Source organism: Pseudophryne corroboree, chromosome 3, assembly GCF_028390025.1.
Source record: "Pseudophryne corroboree isolate aPseCor3 chromosome 3, aPseCor3.hap2, whole genome shotgun sequence".
NCBI classification, from domain to species: domain Eukaryota; kingdom Metazoa; phylum Chordata; class Amphibia; order Anura; family Myobatrachidae; genus Pseudophryne; species Pseudophryne corroboree.
In genome coordinates this window covers 90,642,570-90,669,568 of record NC_086446.1, presented here as the reverse complement: position 1 = coordinate 90,669,568, position 26,999 = coordinate 90,642,570, and the positions used below count along the sequence as shown (strand labels likewise).

Sequence of the window (26,999 nt, the reverse complement as noted above, 5' to 3'; positions counted from 1 at the left end):
CTCGCTCCTGCTTCCGAACCGCTGCTGCCGCTCCTCTCTATGGGAGAGACGTCATGACAATAATACGTCAGAACAATAATACTGCACTGGACCAGCAAATTTACATATAACAATATTTATGTATATGTAGAGAGATATAACAATGCGCAGTAGTTACTGGATGTATATCCAGTGGTGCAAGTAGAAAAAATGTTTTATAGGTACTGTGAGCGCGCGTCTAAGGCGCGTGTGCAAAAAAATGGGCGTGACCAAATGCCACATGGGTGTGGCCAATGAAAATGGGGGCGTGATACACATATGGGGAGGCCAGATACACATATGACACCAATAGTGCCAGATACACATTGCCCCACAGTGCCAGATACACAAATGCCCCCACTGTGCCAGATACAGAAATGCCCCCACTGTGCCAGATATACAATGCCCCCACGGTGCCAGATAACTACAGTATTGCCCTCACAGTGGCAGATATACATTGCCCCCACAGTGCCAGATATATAATGCCCCCACAGTGCCAGATATACATTGCCCCTCAAACCTCAGCGGGATGCAGTATGGTGGACGGCTCGGCGTACCGGCTGGGAATTTCTTACCGGTACGCCGTACCGCCATACTTGCAGCACTGTGTATATCACAGAATATTTGTACAACCTATACTGAAATGAATGAACACACTTGTTCTTAACTAACGCTATCTAAAATGACATGTAGAATACTTAAGTGTCTGTAAGAGCACGGTGCTGTGACAGGCGGCTTTACAGAGGAGACAGAGCCCTGCAGTCCTGTTGAGAGCAGCCCAGCTAAGGATATGGTGCCAGATCTCTTCGGCGGGAACACCTGCAGGAGATGGCGCCCAGAGCTGGGGGAGGGGCTACAGGTCAGCGCCTTATCCCCTCTGCTGGACTTCACCACCGGGTACTATGGAGCCTGTGACAAACAATTTTTAGTAAAACCAACCTGAGCTCCTTGCCCTAGGTGATATAGGCGGTCATTGACAGGCAGAAGTGGTCGCTGGGCGGGGAAGGCGGGGGCCGCCTTTTCGTGGGCGCGGTCCGGCCAATGCAGGCGTGGCCGGACCGAACGGGGGGCGGGTCGCAGCGGCTGCATGACGTCACACACAGCCGCTACGGGCCAGGGAGTGATGAGTAGCTCCCGGCCAGCGTGCTAAGGCTGCGCTGATCGGGAGCTGCTCTTGAAGTCCAAAGGCATAGCCGCTGTACGATGCCTTTGCACTTCTGCAGGGGGAACGGCACTGACATGCGGGGCGGGATAGCCCTGTGCTGGGCGTCCCCCCGCATGTCAGTGTGAATGATCATAGCTGTGCTAAATTTAGCACAGCTACAATCATCTCGGAATGACCCCCATAGTGGGGTCCCTGTGCGAAAAACAGTGTCCACGCAAGCCGCGCGATCCGTCTCCCAAGGATCTTGCCGGTCCGCAATTTACCCAGTGGCTCCCACCTGGGGGACCCTCTTACCTCCTCCCTGATGTTTTGCAGCCACGCAACCCTGGAGAGCAGCAGCGATAGTGTGCCGATGAACCGGTGCATCCCTGCTGTAAGTACCCGGGAACTAGGCCGCCGGAGTAAATAGCGCCGCAGGAGGGAGGTGATGGAGCCGCAGCACAGCATGTCCCCAGGACATAAGAAGTGCTACGGCCCTTGAAGTCTTCATAAAAGATCTTTTCAGGGCTGCCTAGTGAAGCCCTCCTGTTAGTGACCTGCACTGCAGGCACCAACTTTAAAACTGAGCTCCTATGCACAGAGGCGGTGCGGTGCATCCTGGGAACAGCCAAAGCTTTTAGCCAGTTGGTGCCTCGGATCAAGATCCAACTCTACACCCCGATGTTATTCCCTGAGGAATCCCAGTGTACCCCGCTGCAGAAAGCCAGATAACACAGACTAAGGACACTGGAAACACTAGTATAGAGGTGCAGTATATAAGCTTGTGCACTATAAGGGGCACAGCTACGGGCACTTTTCCACCTGCCCACTGATGCGATGTCCCCACTACTCCTTCCTTGGACTTTCCCTTGACTCCCCTCTGCCTGGTCTCCCAGCACTGTCACCACTACTCCTTCCCTGGACTCTCCCCTGACTCCTCTCTGCCTGGTCTCCCAGCACTGTCACCACTACTCCTTCCCTGGGCTCTCCCCTCTGCCTGGTCTCCCAGCACTGTCCCCACTACTCCTTCCCTGGACTCTCCCCTGACTTGTCTCTGCCTGGTCTCTCAGCACTGTTCCCACTACTCCTTCCCTGGACTCTCCCCTGACTTCCCTCTGCCTGGTCTCCCAGCACTGTCCCCACTACTCCTTCCCTGCACTCAACCCTGACTCCCCTCTACCTGGTCTCCCAACAATGTTCCCACTACTCCTTCTCTGCACTCAACCCTGACTCCCCTCTGCCTGGTCTCCCAGCACTGTCCTCACTACTCCTTCCCTGCACTCAACCCTGACTCCCCTCTGCCTGGTCTCCTAGCACTGTCCCCACTACTCCCTCCCTGCAATCTCTTATAGTCATAGTACCTAAGCAGCACATCAGCCCCTGCAAATCTGCAGGGAGACATGTTACAAGAAGGATATAACCACGTTTGTAAAACAATGTCTATAGACTCGGAGCCATTCCTATTGAAATTTTTTAATGCAGGTAACCTCTTTGGTCTTCAACAAAATGGCCGCTTACTTGGCATGAAACGTCAGAAAGAGTTTCAGCTCTAGTGTCTATCCGTGTAAACTACGTTTCCCTTCTACATTGCACTCGGCCACTGTTGATGACGCCACAACTAAGCCTGCTGCTGGCTTTGTATAGGAGACTGAGAGGTACAGTGCTTCACTGGCATGTCATGCTTTCCCTATACTCACTATAGGGGATTAAAAAGAGTAGTGTGGACAGTACTAGGAGACCAGGCAGAGGGGACTCAGGTGAGAGTGCAGGGAAGGAGTAGTGGGGGGCAGTGCTGGGAGACTAGGCAGAGGGAAGTCAGGGGAGAGCGCAGGGAAGGAGTAGTGGTGACAGTGCTGGGAGAGTGCAGGGAAGGAGTAGTGGGGACTGTGCTGGGAGACCAGGCAGAGGGAGAGCACAGGGAAGGAGTAGTGGGGACAGTGCTGGGAGACCAGGCAGAGGGGTGTCAGGGGAGAGTGCAGGGAAGGAAGGGAGTCTGAGGAGAGCGCAGTGAAGGAGTAGTGGGGACAGTGCTGGGAGACCAGGCAGACGGGACTCAGGAGAGAGTGCAGGGAAGGAGTAGTGGAGACAGTGCTGGGAAACTAGGCAGAGGGAAGTCAGGGGAGAGTGCAGGAAAGGAGTATTGGGGACAGTGCTGAGAGAGCAGGCAGAGGGAGAGCACAGGGAAGAGGTAGTGGGGACAGTGCTGGGAGACCAGGCAGAGGGGAGTCAGGGAAGAGCGCAGGAAAGTTAGTAGTGGGGATAGTGCTGAGAGACCAGGCAGAGGGAAGTCAGGGGAGAGTGCAGGGAAGGAGTAGTGGGGACAGTGCTGGAAGACCAGGCAGAAGGGAAGCAAGGGAGAGTGTAATGAAGGAGACATGGGGACAGTGCTGGGAGAGCACAGGGAAGGGGTAGTGGTGACAGTGCTGGGAGACCAGGCAGAGGGGAGTCAGGGGAGAGTGCAAGGAAGGAGTAGTGGGGACAGTGCTGGGAGACCAGGCAGAGGGGAGTCAGGGGAGAGTGCAAGGAAGGAGTAGTGGGGACAGTGCTGGGAGACCAGGCAGAGGGAGAGCACAGGGAAGAAGTAATGTGGACAGTGCTGGGAGACCAGGCAGACTGAAGTCAGGGGAGAGTGCAGAGAAAGAGTAGTGGGGATAGTGCTGAGAGACCAGGCAGAGGGGAGTCAGGGGAGAGTGCAGGTAAGAAGTAGTGGGGATACCACTGGGAGACCAGGTAGATAGGAGCTTTTTAGCAGAATTTGCAATCCGTACTGAATAACCCCCAGAGCCTTTTTTCAGAAATATGTTGTACAAAAAAATGAATCAAATTCTTTGCTCATTTTTGTACTTTGTTAATCATGTATAGCTTCTGCTTATTATTTTTAACTATTTGCAAATGTATATGTATGTGTGTATGTATATGTATGTGTGTATGTATATGTATATGTGTATATATATATATATATAATATATATGAAGTAGAAATAGCCTGGCACTCCTCCTGATGTTACTGTGCCCGGTGCCCTCAGTAGGCTGAAATGGCTATATATATATATAAATATATAATATACATATATATATAAAATGTATTTATTTTGTCGGCAGGTCACCGGTCAGTGCCTTCTGCTTCGCCCATAGCAAATTTGCGGTCATCAGGATGGAGAACGCCAACATGACTAAAACAATATTCGGTCTCACCCTGGAGATTATCTACCTGCTGACTGGAGAGGTGAGGGATCCCGGGAATGTCCAGGTGACATCACTCTTATCTCTGCTAATAAAGCTATGCCCTGACTGGTGAAGTGAGGGATTCTGGGAATATCACCAAAGTATCTCTGTTACCTGTAGACACAACAACAAATCATAGACTGCTTATACAAGCAATGCTATAGGTGCAGTGTTGGTATGTTGTTATGGAGAGGCCAGTGATGGTATTCCTTTATTGGTAGATCTGAATCTCTTATGTACTAGATATTGAGGAATATAAGTCCAGTGTTTGAAGAATGATGCTCAACCTTTGTGTAACTGATCCAGCGAGCGATTGGCTGTTGGTTTAGGAACACAGTATTTACTTGTACGTTGCATAACAAATTGTGTCTTTGACATACAGGATCTCATAGTCGTTAAGAAATCCGGTGAACCGGTTGCTTACAGGACCAGTCCCAGCGTATCAGAAGGAACCAGGGAGAGTCGAGGCAGCAGTACGGTGACTGTGTGTGACTCGGTGGTGCCTGAAGACAGCGACAGGAAGATTCTGAAGCTTAGCAATAAAATCATTCACCTTCTGACTGGAGAGGTGACTGCTGGGAATGGGGCATTATACAGTAACACCAGGGGAGGTGTCTGGGTGATGACTGGAGAGGTGACTGCTGGGAATGGGGCATTATACAGTAACACCAGGGGAGGTGTCTGGGTGATGACTGGAGAGGTGACTGCTGGGAATGGGGCATTATACAGTAACACCAGGGGAGGTGTCTGGGTAATGACAGGAGAGGTGACTGCTGGGAATGGGACATTATACAGTAACACCAGGGGAGGTGTCTGGGTGATGACTGGAGAGGTGACTGCTGGGAATGGGGCATTATACAGTAACACCAGGGAGGTGTCTGGGTGATGACTGTGTCATTGTGTGTGTCAGGTTCCTATAAGGTGTCAGGATGTCACTGTCTGTCTCTCCATGCAGGTGTGGAAGTTTGTACGACACAAAGATTGTACCAAAGATGTGACAATCAAGAATGAGCTACAAGGTAAGAGCACAGTATTCGGTGATACTATATTACATTATGCCAGGCCCTGGTGTGGGTATTGGCTTTGTGTCCAAACTCTGTATTATTAATTATTAATGTTATTTATATAGCGCACACATATTCCGCAGCGCTTTAGGGCAATGTTTGAAGGCACAGCGAGGCGAAGAGTTTACATAACTGTATTATTATGACCACCAGACTATTTTATGCACAGTAGCGATTCCGCAGATAGGGTCAAATTCAGATCGCAAAGGATCTGCGTCTGGATGCGCAAAGTACTAATGTTCAGTATTTTGCGTATGCGCAGGATCCGTTCTGCGTACGCGCGATGGCCTACGTTTGTTAAAACGGATACGTGTCGTTGCCGTTTAGCGGAAGGGAAGAGACCTGGATCCCCATCATTGGACGGAGATTTCCTGGACTCTTACGAGGACATGTGATGGGCGGATTGCACAACCCAGTTTGTGCCGCCAGCCGCCCAATGGAGTCGCAGTGATCCGGTGCTGCATCCTAGTATGGAGCTCGGATCACTGCTGCAGCAGGAGGCGTCTACTTGTATTACAGAGTTATTACTGCTGCTTCCAAGGAAGCAGCAGTAATAGCTACTCCAACCATTAACTCCATAGTGGTGATATAGGAAGCCTGAACCTGTATAAGAACAGGAAGGTGAAGGTATGCAGAGACTAATGAACATGAAATGACTGTTACAGCTGAGATGTGAACATTACCAAACTGGCTGCACTGGTGAGGTGTTCGAGGGCGGCAGCACTTACAGTACACACACAGTGGCCAGCTGGCAGAAAACTGGGTCTGAGCGCAGGGCCTGTGGTTGTAAACGGTTACTGGATGCTGGAGCAGAACGGAGGGTGGGCAGACGTGTTCAGTCCCCACAGATGGGCAACAGTACATCAAATTATGGATAGTCTGAATCAGTGACCAATTCATATGGTCTCTCAGCGGACAGTACTTCACACTTTACATTGTGTGGGCTAGAAAAGCAGAGGGCCTGTCCTTACACCATTGCTCTCTGCTGCAAACACACTAGAACGCCTCCAGCTTGCTCTTTAGCACAGGGATTTGATAGTAGATGTCTGGAAACGGGTCATGTGGTCTGATGAATCATGTTCTCAGTTACACAGTACAGATGGTAGGGTGTGAATATGGAGACCACAGCACAATAGCGTGGATCCTTCTGGACCTGCTACCATCAAACCTTCAGGAACTAGAAGATGTAGGTCAACACGTTTTGGACTAATATTCCCCATGAAACACACTGATAATTAGTAGAATCTGCGCCTAGAGTAATTCAAGCCGTATTAAGGGCAAAAGGTGGCCCAACAGAGGGGGTCATCCGAGATCTGATCACTGCTGTGCGTTTTCGCACAGCGGGCGATCAGGTATTAATTGCGCATACCTATGCACCACAATGCACACGCGCGTCGGCCACCAACAACGGGGATCGCCAGTCAGCGACGGGATGGTGCGGAAAATCTGTTAGTGCGGGCGTTCACGAGGTGATTGACAGGAGGAGGCCATTTGTGGGTGGTAACTGACCGTTTAGTGAGAGTGTCTGGAAAAATGCAGGCGTTCCCAAGCGTTTACATGGAGTGTCTCTGACGTCAGCTCCGGCCCCGATCACCCTGATGTGATCGCACTGGAGGAGTAAGTCCTGGGCTGCGCACAGACTGCACAAAGTGGATTATAGCAGCCCAGCGTACACATAGGATCACGCACTTGCACGGTGAATTTACACTCTCCCTGGGGGCAGCGACTATCTGATTGCAGGACAGCAAAAAACGCACATGGAAGATTTTTCCTATCTGCACCAGGCAAGGTCGGCCACAATTTTTGCTAAACAAGAGGCTGGAAGTGGTCATCGCTGACATCAGAGGCCCTCCTTAAAAATGTCTGGGCATGCCTGCGCGTTTTTCCGCCATGAAACGCCGGCTTCATGGTACTTAAACAGCGGCTGCATTGCGATCACGATGTCTACGCATTTTCTGTCACTGGTTTTGCTAGCGCATGCGCAGTCGTTCGATAATCGGCCAGATTGCGAATTGCAAATTTCTCTTACGTCCTAGAGGATGCTGGGGTCCATATTAGTACCATGGGATATAGATGGGTCCACCAGGAGCCATTGGCACTTTAAGAGTTTAACAGTGTGGGCTGGCTCCTCCCTCTATGCCCCTCCTACCAGACTCAGTCTAGAAACTGTGCCCGGAGGAGCCGGTCACAGCTAGGGGAGCTCTACAGAGTTCTCTTAGTAAAAGTTATTTTAGAGTTTTTTATTTTACAGGGCGGCTGCTGGCAACAGCCTCCCTGCTTTGTGGGACTGAGGGAGAAAGCAGTGTCCGCCCTGTGGGGTCTGAGCCACTATCTCCGCTGACAGGACACTGAGCTCCTGAGGGGATAGATCGCTTCCCGCCGCAGGGGATAGCTCACCCCAGCAGCATGCCGCCATTCCCTTGCAGAGCTGAAGTTTGTGGCGAGTGAGTCACCGACCCCCATAGCAAGCGGGGGGGTCGGTGTTAATATGGCGGCATCAGGGTAGGGTCGCAGTACTAACTGCGCTCCGGGGGCTTAGTGGTACTTAGGTGCAGCTGTGTGAGGGGCGCCCCGAGCCGGTGCCTTAACCCTACACTGACCAGAAAGCCTGTCGGGGTCTGCGGATCTCAGCCAGCAAAAAATGCTCAGGCCAGTATAATCTTGAAGAGCGGGAAGACAGCGCCATTAAGGGGGGGAGCTTCTCCTCAGAGCGGACCCAGCAGCGTTCAGCGCTATTTTCCTGCCTGCAGACACTCTGCCAGTGGAAGAGCAGTCCCTCCAGAGCACCTCCAGCTATCTGTACGGTACCAAGGGGTTGTAGAAGGGAAGGGAAGGCTGTGTAAGACACTGTCACCTATTAAGGGTCACAGTAAGCGCTGGTTAAGGGTCTCCCTATACCTATATAGTGCTGTGTGTGGGTTGGCTCCAATCTCTGTGTCTCTCTGCCATTCTTGGGGGGGTTTGCCCTGTACCCTGTGTGTATGTGGGGTGTACAAGCAAACATGTCTAGAGACTCTGTCTCATATGCTGCAGAGGATTTATCTTCTCAGGAAGATCCCATCCCATGTAATCAGGATTGCACTGTTGTAGCTCAGATCCCAGCTAGAGAACCGGAGTGGTTAGCCTCTCTTAGGGGGGCTATTTCTCAGATTTCTGAAAGGGTTGCAAGGACTGAGCATGCAACTCAGGTATTGCAATCCTCTATGGCAGTATGGTCTGATACTGCTCCCTTGGGGCCCCCTGCGGTACATTCTCACAAACGTGCTCTTGCCCAAATTATGCAGGATGACACGGATACCAATTCTGACAGAGCAGACTGTGATGGGGATGTGTCAAGGGGGACGGCATCACTTGCTAAGGGGGCGCAGTTGATGATAGAGGCCATGCGGGATGTGTTACATATTTCTGACACATTTCCTGAGCAGGTTGAGGAGGCCTTTTTCATGGACAGTAAGAAAGCCCTTCTCACCTTCCCGGCATCTAAGGAATTAAATGCTATATTCGAAAAAGCCTGGGAAAACCCGGAGAAAAAATTCCAGATCCCTAAAAGGGTCCTGGTTGCTTTTCCCTTCCCGGAAGACAATAGAAAAAAAATGTGAGTCCCCGCCTTTAGTTGACGCCTCTGTCTCCAGGCTGTCAAAACAGGTATTTTTACCAGTCCCGGGATCTACCACGTTGAAGGACCCGGCAGACCGCGAAGTGGATTCTACGCTCAAATCCATATACACAGCTTCAGGGGCTATACTGCGGCCTACTATTGCCTGTGCATGGATTTCTAAAGCTATAGCCTGGTGGTCAGTCACTCTGCAGGAGGACTTGGCTACAATGGATAAAGGTCACGTAGATTTGTTTTTAAGTAACATACAGGATTCTGCAGGGTTTCTGGTAGAATCCATGCAGGATCTGGGTTCCATGGCTGCTGGGATCTCCTCCATGTCCGTCTCGGCTCGCAGGGGTCTCTGGCTGTGCCAATGGTCTGCGGACGTGGAATCCAGGAAAAGTGTGTATGTCACGGTCTGGCGGGAGACTGTGCAGGGGAGCCAGCTCTTACCTGTCGGTCCCTTTGGAGAGGTCCAGCTGGTGGAGCTGCTGGCGCCGGGCAGGGTGTGCTGGGAGGGCAGGCAGGGGCACTGGTTGGCAACTCAGCAGACTGGCAGCATGTTCCTCCGGCAGGGGTTAGCAGTGCTGCTGTGGAGCCAGGGCTTCTGTGATCAGGCTGGGCTGTGTTCCCGGTGGCCATCTTGGATGTGGGCAAAAAGCCTGTCTTGCCCACACCAATTTATCACTTCCCTATGGCCAATTAGCTCTGAGCAGCTGTTATAAATCAGGAAGGCCTGGAGGAGGGAATTTGCCAGTGCAATGTCTTTCACAGTATCTGTGAAGCTAGTTCTCTGTGCTCCCGCAGCATCTCCAGTGTCAGGTTCTTGTTACAGCAAAGTACCCAAGCCTCCTGATATAGCCTTATGCAGACTGCCGACTCTGTTCCCGTGTCCTGCCTAGCTACCTGTTCCGTACGCCTCAGTAACCAGCCTACGGAATTCCTCCTTTAAAGTACTGGGTCACGGTTCCGGTATCCTCAGCCACCCGCTAACCTACAGTAGTATCTCTATTCAACTGTCTTTGGTGAACTCTGTTAAACTACTTCAAGTAATAAATGCGCAAGACCTACATCCGTCCCGCTAGTTTGTTTTTCAGAGATCCAAGTGCACCAGAATCATCTTCCCCCAAATCCGGATCCACAAGAATCCTCAGATGTGACAGTTTGCACTGGCCACATGGACCCAGGAACTGGACAGGATTCTGGCTCGGATCTCCTACACAGCATAGCGAGGCGTCTGGAGGGATTCGAAAATTCACAGCGACATTTGGCGCAGTGCCTCCAAGAGATATCCACTCGGCAGGATTCCATCCAAGCCTCTCTAGCGAATACTACTCCTGCCCGTCGACTGGAGTCACAAGTTTCTCAGCCCGTCCTGGCGTCATTGGGGTCATCACCGTCCTCTCTCCCTTTGCCAACCTCCAACAAGTTCGACGGGAACTCTAAACTCTGTCGTGGATTCCTTAATCAGTGCGATGTGCACTTAACGTTACAGTTAGCCAATTTCCCAACGCAAAAGGCGAAGGTGGCTTTCATATTCTCCTTACTCTCAGGGGCAGCCCTGGAATGGGTCTCACCGCTCTGGGAAAGAGATGATGCTCTGCTGAGTGACTTTCCAAAATTCCTAGCCACTTTTAGGAAGATCTTTGATGAACCGGGACGCTCGACATCAGCATCCATTGAGATTATGCATCTACGCCAAGGGAATAGGCCAGTCGGCCAGTATATCATTCAGTTTCAAACCTACGCGTCTGAACTACAATGGAATGAGGAAGCTTTGGTTGCAGCGTTTTGGAGTGGCCTTTCTGACCATTTGAAGGATGATCTAGCGACTCGAGACTTGCCACCAAAACTGGATGACCTCATTTCATTATGTAACAAAGTCGATCTACGATTCCGGGAGAGGCAGACTGAAAAAAGTAAGGGCGATCGCTATCGTTTCCGCCCTGTACCTCTGGCACCCCCTCCGCTAGCAGTAGATTCTCCTGACAAACCCATGCAGCTGAACCGGGCCCGACTTACTCCTGAGGAGCGCCAGAAACGGCGGCGAGAAAATTTGTGTCTTTACTGTGGGGCACCGGGACACATGGTGGCATCATGCCCACAGCGTCCGGGAAACTCCCGCTCCTAACTGGGCTAGGAGACACCAGGTTAGGAGTCTTGTCTCGGTCTCCAAAATCCTCTGAGCCTACTCTACCAGTCACTATTGAACTCTCGCAAGGTACTAAGTCCATTCTCTCTCTTTTAGATACAGGAGCAGCAGAGAATTTCATCACAGTTCATCTGGTTCAGCAGCTTCAGATCCCTGTGCGAGATTTGCCCCGTTCCATTTTGTTATCTGCGGTTGATGGAAGCCGTATTCCTGGTGGAGTAAATTCTCAACAGACTATTCCTATTTCAGTTGGTATCGGTGCTCTTGATAAAGAGCAATTGGAACTTTTAGTTATACCCAAGGCATCACATGAAATTGTGCTGGGTTACCCTTGGTTTAGTAGGCATAACCCGCATATCGATTGGCACTCCATGCAAATCTTATCCTGGGGGAAGACTTGTTTGACCTCTTGTTTGCCGTGTATCAAACCACTCAATAAAACCCTTGTCACATCACCCCCGCAGATTCCGTCTCAGTACGCTTCCTTCTCCGACGTCTTCAGTAAACAGGGAGCAGATATTTTGCCACCCCATAGGAAATGGGACTGTCCTATAGACCTCGAACCAGGGAAAGATCCACCCAGAGGTCGGACCTACCCTTTATCAATTCCAGAAACTAAGGCTATGTCCGAGTATATCCGAGAAAACTTGGCCAAGGGGTTCATTCGGTCATCTACCTCAACAGCCAGAGCTGGGTTCTTCTTTGTCCAGAAAAAAGATGGGGGGTTAAGACCTTGTATAGATAACCAGGGCCTGAATAACATCACGGTAAAATATCGTTACCCTCTACCTCTCATTTCAGAATTATTTGATCGAGTCAAGGGAGCGACCATCTTCTCCAAACTAGACCTAAGAGGAGCCTACAATCTGATCAGGATACGAGCAGGCGACGAATGGAAAACCGCGTTCAATACCAGGGATGGTCATTTTGAATATCTCTTCATGCCATTTGGGCTGAGTAACGCCCCTGCCGTATTCCAAAATTTTGTCAATGAAATTTTCCGAGACCTTCTGTATCAATCCGTCGTGGTCTATCTGGACGACATCTTAATCTTTTCCCCAGACCTTGGCACACATCGACGACACGTCCTAGAGGTTCTACGTAGACTACGGGAGAATCATCTGTATTGCAAGCTAGAGAAATGCATCTTCGAGCAGGTTTCAGTTCCCTTTCTAGGGTATATAATTTCAGGCTCCGGATTACAGATGGATCCGGAGAAAGTATAAGCCATAATTGAATTGGTCAAGACCTTCCTCTCTTAAAGTGGTGCAGCGTTTTCTAGGGTTCTCTAACTACTATCGGAAATTTATTAGAAGATTCTCCGCCTTGGTAGCCCCCATCACCGCTCTTACTCGCAATGGAGCAGACCCGTCTCATTGGTCCCCAGAAGCAGAGCCCGCTTTCCATCTGCTTAAACAAGCATTCATATCAGCACCAGTATTAAGGCAACCAGATATAAATTAACCCTTTTTCCTCGAAGTGGACGCCTCCTCGGAAGCGGTAGGAGCGGTACTCTCTCAAAGGTACGAAGATCATAAGTTCCATCCTTGTGGTTACTTCTCGAACAAGTTTCTCCCCGCCGAGAAGAACTACACTATCGGGGAGCAGGAGTTGTTGGCAGTCAAGCTAGCCCTAGAGGAATGGCGATACCTCCTGGAAGGAGCTAACTTCCCTATTACCATTTATACAGATCATCGGAACTTAACCTTCCTGAAAGATCTACAATGTCTGAGTCCATGTCTTGCTCGTTGGACCATGTTCTTCTCCTGCTTTTCGTTCATCCTGACTTATCGGCCCGGTTCACAGAATCTAAAAGCAGATGCTCTGTCACGGTCCACTACCTCCATTGAATCTGAAGAACCTCCTCAAACACACCCCGTCCTAGATGCAAAAGTTTTTGCCTCCACTCGTCTACAACCTCCTGCAGGGAAAACTTTTGTCACTCCCCAACTACGGAAGAAACTCCTATCTTGGGCTCACACTTCCCGATTTTCAGGTCATCCAGGTGTTCACAAGACAATGGAATTTCTGCAAAGGTCCTATTGTTGGCCCACGTTGAAAGCAGATGTGACAGTCTTCATTTCCTCCTGCATTAAGTGCGCCCAACACAAGGTCTCTCGGCAACCTCCAGCTGGGAAGTTACTGCCTCTTTCAGTACCCTTTCAACCGTGGTCCCATTTATCAATGGACTTCATAACAGATTTACCATCTTCTAGAGGCTACACTACAATCTGGGTGGTGATAGACCGATTCTCCAAAATGGCCCACTTTGTACCATTGAAGAAATTATTAACAGCGTCTGAATTGGCCCATCATTTCAATTCTGAGATTTTCAGGCTTCACGGTCTTCACACAGAAATAGTGTCTGATCGAGGGTTGCAATTTGTAGCAAACTTCTGGAAATCCCTTTGCACAGCCTTACAAATCAAATTGCAGTATTCTACAGCCTATCATCCACAGTCCAACGGTTCCATGGAACGAGTTAATCAAGATTTGGAGACCTTTCTACGCATTCACCTTTCCTCTTCTAAGGATGATTGGGTAGAACATTTACCTTGAGCTGAGTTCGCCCACAACAATACTTACCATTCTTCTACTGGGCTTACGCCCTTCCTCATTGTTTACGGAGCCCATCCTAAAGTTCCAGCATTTCAAAGTCTACCGGCACTCGACTTACCAGCAGTGGAAACTTCCCTAAAGCGTTTTTTGAACATTTGGAATCAGGTTCATACCAATCTTCAAAAGGCTTCTCTTCGTTACAAGAAATGGGCTGATAGAAAACGAAGAACAATTCCTAGTTTCTACAAGGAACTTGCGCTTACGAGTACCTTCAATGAAGTTTGCCCTCGCTTTATAGGTCCTTTTCCAATTGTGGGAATAATTAATCCAGTGGCTTATAAACTCAAACTACCCCCTTACCTCAAAATTCCTTCTTCTTTCCATGTTTCCTTGCTAAAACCTTTAGTTTTGAAACGATTTCGGAGACTGTTACCACGACCACCCAAAGTACTCGCCCAGAGTGGAATAGAGGTTGAGGTTAAAAAGGTACTTGACTCCCGAATTTGTTATGGTCGGTTACAGCACCTATTGGACTGGAAAGGATATGGTCCGGAGGAACGGTCCTGGGAGTACGCAACAGATGTTCATGCCCCAGCATTAGTTCGCAAATTTCATTCTGAACATCCAGAGAAGCCTAAATTGTGTCCAGGGGCCACTCTAAAGAGGGGGGGGGGGGGGGGGGTAATGTCACGGTCTGGCGGGAGACTGTGCAGGGGAGCCGGCTCTTACCTGTCCGGTCCCTTTGGAGAGGTCCAGCTTTCGGAGGTGCGGGCTGCTGGCGCCGTGCAGGGTGTGCTGGGAGGACAGGCAGGGGCACTGGTTGGCAGCTCAGCAGACTGGCAGCATGTTCCTCCGGCAGGGGTTAGCAGTGCTGCTGTGGAGCCAGGGCTTCTGTGAACAGGCTGGGCTGTGTTCCCGGTGGCCATCTTGGATGTGGGCAAAAAGCCTGTCTTGCCCACACTTCACCAATTTATCACTTCCCTATGGCCAATTAGCTCTGAGCAGCTGCTAGAAGTCAGGAAGGCCTGGAGGAGGGAATTTGCCAGTGCAATGTCTTTCACAGTATCTGTGAAGCTAGTTCTCTGTGCTCCCGCAGCATCTCCAGTGTCAGGTTCTTGTTACAGCAAACTACCCAAGCCTCCTGATATAGCCTTACGCAGACTGCCGACTCTGTTCCCGTGTCCTACCCAGCTACCTGTTCTGGATGCCTCAGTAACCAACCTTCAGAATTCCTCCTTAAAGTACTGGGTCACGGTTCCGGTATCCTCAGTTATCCGCTAACCTACAGTAGTATCTCTATTCAACTGTCTTTGGCGAACTCTGTTAAACTACTCCAAGTAATAAATGCGCAAGACCTTCATCCGTCCCACTCGTTTGTTATTCAGAGATCCAAGTGCACCAGAATCGTCTTCCCCAAATCCAAATCCACAAGAATCCTCAGACGTGACAGTGGAGAGCCTACCCTATACAGGTCAGGCTCTGTTTGGGAAAGCACTGGATGCGTGGATTGCCAAGGCTACCGCGGGTAAGTCTCCTTTTCTCCCCTCAGCAACACCGGCTATGAAGAAGCCTTTTACTCCCACCACGTCACAGTCCTTTCGGCCCACGAGGCCTAGAAAGAACAAGCCTTATCACACCTTCTTTAGAGGTGGTCGTGCCAAAGCCAAAAAGCCGGCTCCCGCAGGTTCCCAGGACCAGAAGCCTGCTTCTGGTGCCTTGAAGTCCTCAGCATGACGGTGGACTGCACAGCCCGTAGGTAGGTCAGATTGGAGCAAGACTCTGGCATTTCAGCCACGTCTGGGTATCGTCTGGCCTGGAGCCTTGGATACAAGATTTAGTGTCCAGGGGGTACAGGCTGGAGTTTCAAACTCTCCCACCTCACCATTTCTTCAAATCAGGCTTGCCAGCTTTGCTGGCAGACAGAGCGATTCTTCTGGACGCTATCCGAAAATTGGTAGTGTCCGAGGTCATTGTTCCAGTTCCGCCTCATAAGTTGAGCAAAGGTTACTATTCTAACCTTTTTGTGGTACCGAAGCCGGATGGTTTGGTAATACCAATTCTGAATTTGAAATCTTTGAACCCTTATCTCAGGGACTTCAAATTCAAGATGGAGTCTCTGAGAGCAGTTATCTCAGGACTGACGGAGGCGGAGTTCCAGGTGTCCCTGGACATCAAGGATGCTTACCTCCACATTCCCATTTGGTCACCGCATCAGTCTAACAGGTTTGCACTGTTAGACGATCACTATCAGTTTCAGGCACTGCCTGAAACAGTGTCTCTCTATGGCACCGAGGGTCTTCACCAGGGTGATGGCAGACATGATGGTTCTCCTCCGCAAGCAGGGGGTGAACATAATTCCGTATCTGGATGATCTGCTGATCAAGGCATCGACCAGAGAGAAGTTGTTAAGATCCATTGCTCTCACGACACATCTGCTCAAGGAGCACGGTTGGATCCTGAACCTTCCAAAGTCTCATCTGGAGCCGACAAGGAGGCTGTCTTTCCTGGGGATGATCCTCGACACGGAGGTGCAGAGGGTGTTTCTACCGGTGGAGAAAGCGTTGGTGATTCAAACAGTGGTCCGGGATGTCTTGAATCCTGCCCGGGTATCTGTTCATCAGTGCATCCGCCTTCTGGGGAAGTTGGTTGCCTCCTACGAGGCTCTGCAGTACGGAAGGTTTCATGCTCGATCCTTTCAGCTGGATCGCTTGGACCATTGGTCGGGATCACACCTACATATGCACCAGAGGATATGTCTGTCGCCAAAAGCCAGGATTTCACTCCTCTGGTGGCTACAACTACCACACCTTCTGGAGGTCCGAAGATTCGGAGTTCAGGACTGGATCCTTCTAACCACGGATGCAAGTCTAAGAGGTTGGGGAGCAGTCGCTCAGGTGAGCAAGTCAAGAATCCCTTCTCCTGATAAACATCCTGGAGCTAAGAGCCGTATACAACGGCCTTCTTCAAGCAGCACACCTTCTGCAGGATCGGGCTGTTCAGGTGCAGTCGGACAACGTGACCACAGTGGCCTACATAAACCAATAAGGCGGAACGAAGAGCAGGGCTGCAATGTTAGAGGTGACAAGAATCCTCCTCTGGGCAGAAAGGCACGCGGTGGCGATGTCGGCAATCTTCATTCCGGGAGTAGACAACTGTGAAGCGGACTTCCTCAGCAGACACGATCTCCATCCAGGAGAGTGGGGCCTCCACCCGGAGGTGTTCAAGGAGGTAAGCGGTTGGTGGGGAGTTCCTCACATAGACATGATGGCCTCCCGCCTCAACAAGAAGCTGCGTGGGTACTGTTCGAGGTCGAGAGACCCACAGGCAGTGGCGGTGGATGCACTAGTAGCACCGTGGGTGTTCACTTCAGTGTATGTGTTCCCTCCACTTCCTCTAATTCCAAAAGTTCTACAACTTATAGAAAGAACAAAGGTTCTGGCAATCCTCATTGCTCCGGACTGGCCAAGGGGTTCTGCACATCCAGTCTCCCTTTGTGGTGCCAACGGCACCCTGGGATCTTGATGTGGTATTACAGTTCCTGCAATCGGATTGGTTTGAGCCTCTACAGGAGGCCTTAGCTTCTGCTCGACGCGTGTCGGAATTGGGGGCTTTGTCCTGTAAAAGTCCCTATCTGGTCTTCCATGAAGATAGGGCGGAACTCAGGATTCGCCCGAAGTTCCTTCCTAAGGTTGTGTCAGCTTTTCATATCAACCAACCTATTGTGGTGCCAGTGGCTACTGACTCCTCAATTGCTTCAAAGGCCTTCGATGTTGTGAGGGCTATGAAGATTTATATGAAGAGGACGGCTCGTTATAGAAAATCTGACTCTTTGTCCTCTATGATCCAAAGAAAATTGGGTGTCATGCTTCTAATCAGTCGATTTCACGCTGGATCAGGTTCACCATCCAGCATGCATATTCTATAGTAGGATTGCCGTGTCCAAAATCTGTTAAGGGCCACTTTATTCGTAAGGTGGGCTCTTCCTGGGTGGCTGCCCGGGGTGTCTCGGCTATACAGCTTTGCCGAGCAGCTACTTGGTCTGGGTCGAACACGTTTGCTAAGTTTTAAAAGTTCGATACTTTGGCCTCTGATGACCTCAAGTTTGGTCAAGCAGTTTTGCAGGAGCCTCTGCGCTCTCCCTCCCGTTCTGGGAGCTTTGGTACATCCCCATGACACTAATATGGACCCCAGCATCCTCTAGGACGTAAGAGAAAATAGGATTTTAATTACTTACCGGTAAATCCTTTTCTCGTAGTCCGTAGAAGATGCTGGGCGCCCGCCCAGCGCTTCGTTTTCCTGCAGTGATTAATTAGTTCAGTAGGGCCTGTTTCCTAGGTAAGTTCTGCGTTCTTTACTGTTTCAGCTGTTGCTGAGTTTTCCGTCATGTTGGCCGGATTTGCCTGTTGTGTGAGCTGGTATGAATCTCCCCACTATCTGTGTTTCTCTATCGTCCTAAGTGGATGCTGGGGTTCCTGAAAGGACCATGGGGAATAGCGGCTCCGCAGGAGACAGGGCACAAAAAAGTAAAGCTTTACTAGGTCAGGTGGTGTGCACTGGCTCCTCCCCCTATGACCCTCCTCCAGACTCCAGTTAGATTTTGTGCCCGAACGAGAAGGGTGCAATCTAGGTGGCTCTCCTAAAGAGCTGCTTAGAGAAAGTTTAGTTTAGGTTTTTTTCTTTACAGTGAGTCCTGCTGGCAACAGGATCACTGCAACGTGGGACTTAGGGGGAAAGTAGTAAACTCACCTGCATGCAGAGTGGATTTGCTGCTTGGCTACTGGACACCATTAGCTCCAGAGGGATCGAACACAGGCCCAGCCGTGGAGTCCGGTCCCGGAGCCGCGCCGCCGACCCCCTTGCAGATGCTGAAGCGTGAAGAGGTCCGGAAACCGGCGGCTGAAGACTCCTCAGTCTTCATAAGGTAGCGCACAGCACTGCAGCTGTGCGCCATTTTCCTCTCAGCACACTTCACTGGGCAGTCACTGAGGGTGCAGAGCGCTGGGGGGGGGCGCTCTGAGAGGCAAATATAAACCTTATACAAGGCTAAAAATACCTCACATATAGCCCATAGGGGCTATATGGAGATATTTAACCCCTGCCTGACTGGAAAAATAGCGGGAGAAGAACCCGCCGAAAAAGGGGCGGGGCCTATCTCCTCAGCACACGGCGCCATTTTCTGTCACAGCTCCGCTGGTCAGAACGGCTCCCAGGTCTCTCCCCTGCACTGCACTACAGAAACAGGGTAAAACAGAGAGGGGGGGCACATTAATGGCTATATATATATATATTAAAGCAGCTATAAGGGAGCACTTAATATAAGGATATCCCTTGTATATATAGCGCTTTGTGGTGTGTGCTGGCAGACTCTCCCTCTGTCTCCCCAAAAGGGCTAGTGGGTCCTGTCTTCATTAGAGCATTCCCTGTGAGTTTGCGGTGTGTGTCGGTACGTGGTGTCGACATGTATGAGGACGATATTGGTGTGGAGGCGGAGCAATTGCCAAATATGCAGATGTCACCCCCCAGGGGGTCGACACCAGAATGGATGCCTTTATTTGTGGAATTACGTGATGGTTTATCTTCCCTTAAACAGTCAGTTGAGGACATGAGGCGGCCGGACAATCAATTAATGCCTGTCCAGGCGCCTCAAACACCGTCAGGGGCTGTAAAACGCCCTTTGCCTCAGTCGGTCGACACAGACCCAGACACGGGCACTGATTCCAGTGACGACGGTAGAAATTCAAACGTATTTTCCAGTAGGGCCACACGTTATATGATTTTGGCAATGAAGGAGACGTTACATTTAGCTGATACTACAGATACCGTAAAACAGGGTATTATGTATGGTGTGAAAAAACTACAAACAGTTTTTCCTGAATCAGAAGAATTAAATGACGTGTGTGATGAAGCGTGGGTTGCTCCTGATAAAAAGTTGATAATTTCAAAAAAGTTATTGGCATTATACCCTTTCCCGCCAGAGGTTAGGGCGCGCTGGGAAACACCCCCTAAGGTGGACAAGGCGCTCACACGCTTATCCAAACAAGTGGCGTTACCCTCTCCTGAGACGGCCGCACTTAAGGATCCATCAGATAGAAAGATGGAAGTTATTCAAAAGAATATATACACACATGCAGGTGTTATACTACGACCAGCTATAGCAACTGCCTGGATGTGCAGTGCTGGAGTAGTTTGGTCAGAATCCCTGATTGAAAATATTGATACCCTAGATAGGGACAATGTTTTACTGTCGTTAGAACAAATAAAGGATGCATTTATCTATATGCGTGATGCACAGAGGGATATTTGCACACTGGCATCTCGGGTGAGTGCTATGTCCATTTCAGCCAGAAGAGCCTTATGGACACGACAGTGGACAGGCGATGCGGATTCAAAACGTCACATGGAGGTTTTGCCGTATAAAGGGGAGGAGTTATTTGGAGTTGGTCTATCAGACTTGGTGGCCACGGCTACTGCCGGGAAATCCACTTTTTTACCTCAAGTCACTCCCCAACAGAGAAAGGCACCGACCTTTCAACCGCAGCCTTTTCGCTCCTACAAAAATAAGAGAGCAAAGGGCTTGTCGTACCTGCCACGAGGCAGAGGAAGAGGGAAGAGACACCAACAGGCAGCTCCTTCCCAGGAACAGAAGCCCTCCCCGGCTCCTGCAAAAACCTCAGCATGACGCTGGGGCCTCTCAAGCGGACTCGGGGACAGTGGGGGGCCGTCTCAAAAATTACAGCGCGCAGTGGGCTCACTCGCAGGTAGACCCCTGGATCCTGCAGATAATATCTCAGGGGTACAGGTTGGAATTAGAGACGGATCCTCCTCATCGTTTCCTGAAGTCTGCCTTACCAACCGTCTCTTCCGAAAGGGAGAGGGTGTTGGAAGCCATTCACAAGCTGTACGCTCAGCAGGTGATAGTCAAAGTACCCCTATTACAACAAGGAAAGGGGTATTATTCCACTCTATTTGTGGTACCGAAGCCGGATGGCTCGGTAAGGCCTATTCTAAATCTGAAGTCCTTGAACCTCTACATAAAAAAGTTCAAGTTCAAGATGGAGTCACTCAGAGCAGTGATAGCGAACCTGGAAGAAGGGGACTTTATGGTATCCTTGGACATCAAGGATGCGTATCTACACGTTCCGATTTACCCCGCACACCAGGGGTACCTCAGGTTCATTGTTCAAAACTGTCACTATCAGTTTCAGACGCTGCCGTTCGGATTGTCCACGGCGCCTCGGGTCTTTACCAAGGTAATGGCCGAGATGATGATTCTTCTTCGAAGAAAAGGCGTATTAGTTATCCCATACTTGGACGATCTCCTAATAAGGGCAAGGTCCAGAGAACAGCTGGAGACAGCTTTAGCACTATCTCAAGAGGTGCTAAGACAACACGGGTGGATTCTGAATATTCCAAAATCCCATTTAATCCCGACAACTCGTCTGCTGTTCCTAGGAATGATTCTGGACACGGTTCAGAAAAAGGTTTTCCTTCCAGAGGAAAAAGCCAAGGAGTTATCCGATCTGGTCAGGAACCTCCTAAAACCAGGAAAAGTGTCAGTACATCAATGCACAAGAGTCCTGGGAAAAATGGTGGCTTCTTACGAAGCAATTCCATTCGGCAGATTCCATGCAAGAATATTCCAAAGGGATCTGTTGGACAAATGGTCAGGGTCGCATCTGCAGATGCACCTGCGAATAACCCTGTCACCAAAGACAAGGGTGTCACTTCTGTGGTGGTTGCAGAAGGCTCACCTATTAGAAGGCCGCAGATTCGGCATTCAGGATTGGATCCTGGTGACCACGGACGCCAGCCTGAGAGGCTGGGGAGCAGTCACACAAGGAAGAAACTTCCAGGGAGTATGGACGAGTCTGGAAAAGTCTCTTCACATAAACATTCTGGAACTAAGAGCAATCTACAATGCTCTAAGCCAGGCGGAACTTCTCCTGCAAGGAAAGCCGGTGTTGATTCAGTCGGACAACATCACGGCGGTCGCCCATGTAAACAGGCAGGGCGGCACAAGAAGCAGGAGTGCAATGGCAGAAGCTGCCAAGATTCTTCGCTGGGCGGAGAATCACGTGATAGCACTGTCAGCAGTGTTCATCCCGGGCGTGGACAACTGGGAAGCAGACTTCCTCAGCAGACACGATCTTCATCCGGGAGAGTGGGGTCTACATCCAGAAGTCTTCAACATGTTAATAGACCGTTGGGAAAGACCAATTGTAGACATGATGGCGTCTCGCCTCAACAAGAAACTGGACAAATATTGCGCCAGGTCAAGAGATCCACAGGCAATAGCTGTGGACGCACTGGTAACTCCTTGGGTGTACCAGTCAGTGTATGTGTTTCCTCCTCTGCCGCTCATACCAAAGGTATTGAAGATCATACGGCAAAGAAGAGTAAGAACAATACTAGTGGTTCCGGATTGGCCGAGAAGGACTTGGTATCCGGAACTTCAAGAGATGCTCACGGACGAACCGTGGCCTCTACCTCTGAGAAGGGACCTGCTACAGCAGGGTCCCTGTCTTTTTCAAGACTTACCGCGGCTGCGTTTGACGGCATGGCGGTTGAACGCCAGATCCTAAAAGGGAAAGGCATTCCAGAAGAAGTCATTCCTACCTTGATTAAGGCACGGAAGGAAGTCACCGTGAAACATTATCACCGCATTTGGCGAAAATATGTAGCGTGGTGCGAGGATCGGAGGGTTCCGACGGAGGAATTCCAACTGGGTCGTTTCCTACATTTCCTGCAATCAGGATTATCTATGGGTCTCAAATTGGGATCCATTAAGGTTCAAATTTCGGCCCTGTCAATATTCTTCCAAAAAGAATTGGCCTCTGTCCCTGAGGTCCAGACTTTTGTCAAGGGAGTACTGCATATACAGCCTCCTGTGGTGCCTCCGGTGGCACCGTGGGATCTAAATGTAGTTTTAGATTTCCTCAAATCCCATTGGTTTGAACCATTGAAAAAGGTGGATTTGAAATATCTCACATTGAAAGTGACTATGTTACTAGCCCTGGCCTCTGCCAGGAGAGTATCTGAATTGGCGGCTTTATCTTATAAAAGTCCTTATCTAATCTTCCATTCGGATAGGGCAGAACTGCGGACTCGTCCGCATTTTCTCCCTAAAGTGGTATCAGCATTTCATCTGAACCAACCTATTGTGGTGCCTGCGGCCACTAGCGACTTGGAGGACTCCAAGTTGTTGGACGTTGTCAGAGCCTTAAAAATATACATTGCAAGGACGGCTGGAGTCAGAAAATCTGACTCGCTGTTTATATTGTATGCACCCAACAAGTTGGGCGCACCTGCTTCTAAGCAGTCGATTGCTCGTTGGATTTGTAACACAATTCAACTTGCACATTCTGTGGCAGGCCTGCCACAGCCTAAAACTGTAAAAGCCCACTCCACAAGGAAGGTGGGCTCATCTTGGGCGGCTGCCCGAGGGGTCTCGGCATTACAACTCTGCCGAGCAGCTACGTGGTCGGGGGAGAACACGTTTGTAAAATTTTACAAATTTGATACCCTGGAAAAGGAGGACCTGGAGTTCTCTCATTCGGTGCTGCAGAGTCATCCGCACTCTCCCGCCCGTTTGGGAGCTTTGGTATAATCCCCATGGTCCTTTCAGGAACCCCAGCATCCACTTAGGACGATAGAGAAAATAAGAATTTACTTACCGATAATTCTATTTCTCGGAGTCCGTAGTGGATGCTGGGCGCCCATCCCAAGTGCGGATTATCTGCAATACTTGTACATAGTTATTGTTAACTAATTCGGGTTATTGTTAAGGAGCCATCTTTAAGAGGCCCTTTCTGTTGTCATACTGTTAACTGGGTTTAGATCACAAGTTGTACGGTGTGATTGGTGTGGCTGGTATGAGTCTTACCCGGGATTCAAAATGCCTCCCTTATTGTGTATGCTCGTCCGGGCACAGTACCTAACTGGAGTCTGGAGGAGGGTCATAGGGGGAGGAGCCAGTGCACACCACCTGACCTAGTAAAGCTTTACTTTTTTGTGCCCTGTCTCCTGCGGAGCCGCTATTCCCCATGGTCCTTTCAGGAACCCCAGCATCCACTACGGACTCCGAGAAATAGAATTATCGGTAAGTAAATTCTTATTATTTCCTTCTCTCGAAGTATGTCGTCTCCTCAGGCACAGTTTCTAGACTGAGTCTGGTAGGAGGGGCATAGAGGGAGGAGCCAGACCACACTGTTTAACTCTTAAAGTGCTAATGGCTCCTGGTGGACCCATCTGTACCCCATGGTACTAATATGGACCCCAGCATCCTCTACGAACTACGAGAAAAGGATTTACCGGTAGGTAATTAAAATCCTATTTTTGCAATCCTTACTGAATCGGGCCCTTAGTGTATAATAATCTACACATTTCTCTGGTCCTTTATTCATCCAGTCACTATGTGTTTCCTGCAGTTGGATCCTCTAACAGGAATACACCGGAGAGCGGTCCCAGTCCTCGTTATTCCCTGGATTCTGCAGAGGAAGATCAGAGTACCTTAGAGAATTGCCAGGTACATGTAGATAGGATTATCCATCCCTGCGTATCATACTGTAGTATTATACAGGGCAAACAGGGAAGTATTTATGTTCTTTTCCCATTTATCGTTTAGGCTGAAACTTTGGGGGATGTAAAAGTGATTGTTGTACCAACGCGGAAGGATGAAGCCGACTTATATGTCAACATTAAGGAGGAGGAAATACCTGTAGATATCAGCACAGGTGAGCAATAACCACTAGATATAGAAGAGTCACACATTCTACTTTTTTTAGTCACTACAACAGTCTGCACCCTCCTCTGTTATTACAAGTAACTGTATGGTCCCAGTGGTGGAGTCGGGAGCCTATTACACTCCTGTTCTCTGTCATGACTGGGACTGAAATGTCCTGATTGCTGGGCAGTTGGGAGGCATGTCCGGTCATTGCTGCCCTGCACAGTCTTCCACCTTCCTGGGCTAAGACCAGATGCTAAGTTAGCTTGCTACATCCTGGGTCTCAGCAGTGCACATGCTGTGGCCAGAGGTGGTATAAAAAGTTGACATTCCGAATGTAGACGTGTAAAAGTTGGGAGGTTCCAGATCCACCTTGCTTAGGTTCTTCAAAGTGCAGTAATGCCGGTAGGGATTATTCCTGCTTGAGGTCTGTGAGCAGAGTAGTCCAGTGATTGACGCATTTCGAGCCACAGACTCTTGGGTTTGGAGCGTACCCTGAAAATTAGAGACTTTTATTCTCCATATCCCCATTTGAGTTATATTGAGTCTGTTGTTACAATATCACTTATTTCTCTAACGTCCTAGTGGATGCTGGGAACTCCGTAAGGACCATGGGGAATAGCGGGCTCCGAAGGAGGCTGGGCACTCTAGAAAGATCTTAGACTACCTGGTGTGCACTGGCTCCTCCCACTATGACCCTCCTCCAAGCCTCAGTTAGATTTCGTGCCCGGCCGAGGTTGGATGCACACTAGGGGCTCTCCTGAGCTCTTAGAAAGTTATAGTCTTAGAATTTGTTATTTTCAGTGAGACCTGCTGGCAACAGGCTCACTGCAGCGAGGGACTAAGGGGAGAAGAAGCGAACTCGCCTGCTTGCAGCCGGATTGGGCTTCTTAGGCTACTGGACACCATTAGTTCCAGAGGGATCGACCGCAGGCCCAGCCTTGATGTTCGGTCCCGGAGCCGCGCCGCCGTCCCCCTTACAGAGCCAGAAGCAAGAAGATGGTCCGGAAAATCGGCGGCATGAAGACTCTGTCTTCACCAAGGTAGCGCACAGCACTGCAGCTGTGCGCCATTGCTCCTCTCACACACTTCATACTCCGGTCACTGAGGGTGCAGGGCGTTGGGGGGGGCGCCCTGAGGCAGCAATAAAAACACCTTGGCTGGCTAAAATACCTCAATATATGGCCCCAGGGGCTATATATGAGGTGAATACCCCTGCCAGAATTCCATAAAAAACGGGAGAATAGGCCGCGAAAAAGGGGCGGAGCCTATCTCCTCAGCACACTGGCGCCATTTTTCCCTCACAGCTCGGCTGGAGGGAAGCTCCCTGGCTCTTCCCTGCAATTCTACAGTACAATAAGAGGGAAAAGAGAGGGGGGGCATTAAAATTGGCACTGTATACAGTATATTATATAAAAGCTATTAGGGACATAACTCAGTTAGTCCCTGTATATATATAGCGCTCTGGTGTGTGCTGGCATACTCTTACTCTGTCCCCCCAAAGGGCTTTTGTGGGTCCTGTCCTCGTTTAGAGCATTCCCTGTGTGTCTGCGGTGTGTCGGTACGGCTGTGTCGACATGTTGAATGAGGAGGCTTATATGGTGACAGAACAGAGGCCGATATATGTGATGTCGCCCCCTGTGGGGCCGACACCAGAGTGGATGGATAGGTGAAAGGTATTAACCGACAGTGTCAACTCCTTACATAAAAGGGTGGATGACGTAACAGCTGTGGGACAGCCGGCTTCGCAGCCCGCGCCTGCCCAGGCGTCTCAAAGGCCATCAGGGGCTCAAAAACGCCCGCTCTCTCAGATGGCGGACACAGATGTCGACACGGAGTCTGACTCCAGTGTCGACAAGGTGGAGACATATACACAATCCACTAGGAACATCCGTGACGTGATCCCGGCAATAAAAAATGTGTTATACATTTCTGACTTTAACCCAAGCACCTCTAAAAATGGGTTTTAGGTTTGGGGAGAAAAAACAGGCAGTGTTTTGTTCCCCCATCAGATGAATAAATGAAGTGTGTGAAAGCGTGGGTTCCCCCGATAAGAAACTGGTAATTTATAAAAAGTTACTGATGGCGTACCCTTTCCTGCCAGGTGGATAAGTTACGCTGGGAGATATCCCCTAGGGTGGATAAGGCGCTCACACGTTTGTCAAAAAAGGTGGCACTGCCGTCTTAGGATACGGCCACTTTAATAGGTACCTGTTGATAAAAAACAGGAGGCTATCCTGAAGTCTGTATTTACACACTCAGGTACTAGACTGAGACCTGCAGATAGTGCTGCTGCAGCGTGGTCGGTGACCCTGTCAAACAGGGATACTAGTTGGCAAACATAAAAACATATTAAAGACGTCGTCTTATATATGGGGGATGCACAGAGGGATATTTTGCCGGCTGGCATCCAAAATAAATGTAATGTCCATTCTGTCAGGAGGGTATTAGAGACCTGTCACTGGACAGGTGATGCTGACTTAAAAAGCGCATAGAGAGCCTTATAAGGGTGAGGAA

General features: G+C 49.9%; 1 protein-coding gene across 2 annotated transcripts in view; it reads left to right on the top strand.

Moving 5' to 3' along the window:
• The first annotated feature begins 2,723 nt into the window (after window positions 1-2,723).
• LOC135054833 (zinc finger protein OZF-like) overlaps window positions 2,724-26,999 on the top strand; it is a 43,738-nt gene continuing 19,462 nt past the window's right edge. Inside the window, exons 1-6 of one of the 2 annotated variants that reach the window (XM_063958218.1) lie at window positions 2,724-2,817; window positions 4,264-4,387; window positions 4,769-4,954; window positions 5,342-5,405; window positions 24,187-24,284; window positions 24,384-24,492. In XM_063958218.1, the coding sequence (XP_063814288.1) occupies window positions 4,316-4,387; window positions 4,769-4,954; window positions 5,342-5,405; window positions 24,187-24,284; window positions 24,384-24,492 (529 nt within the window). In that variant the 5' untranslated portion in view covers window positions 2,724-2,817; window positions 4,264-4,315. Of the gene's footprint in view, window positions 2,818-2,838; window positions 2,920-4,263; window positions 4,388-4,768; window positions 4,955-5,341; window positions 5,406-24,186; window positions 24,285-24,383; window positions 24,493-26,999 lie in introns of those variants that run through there. The other variant, XM_063958219.1, reaches the window with a different exon arrangement.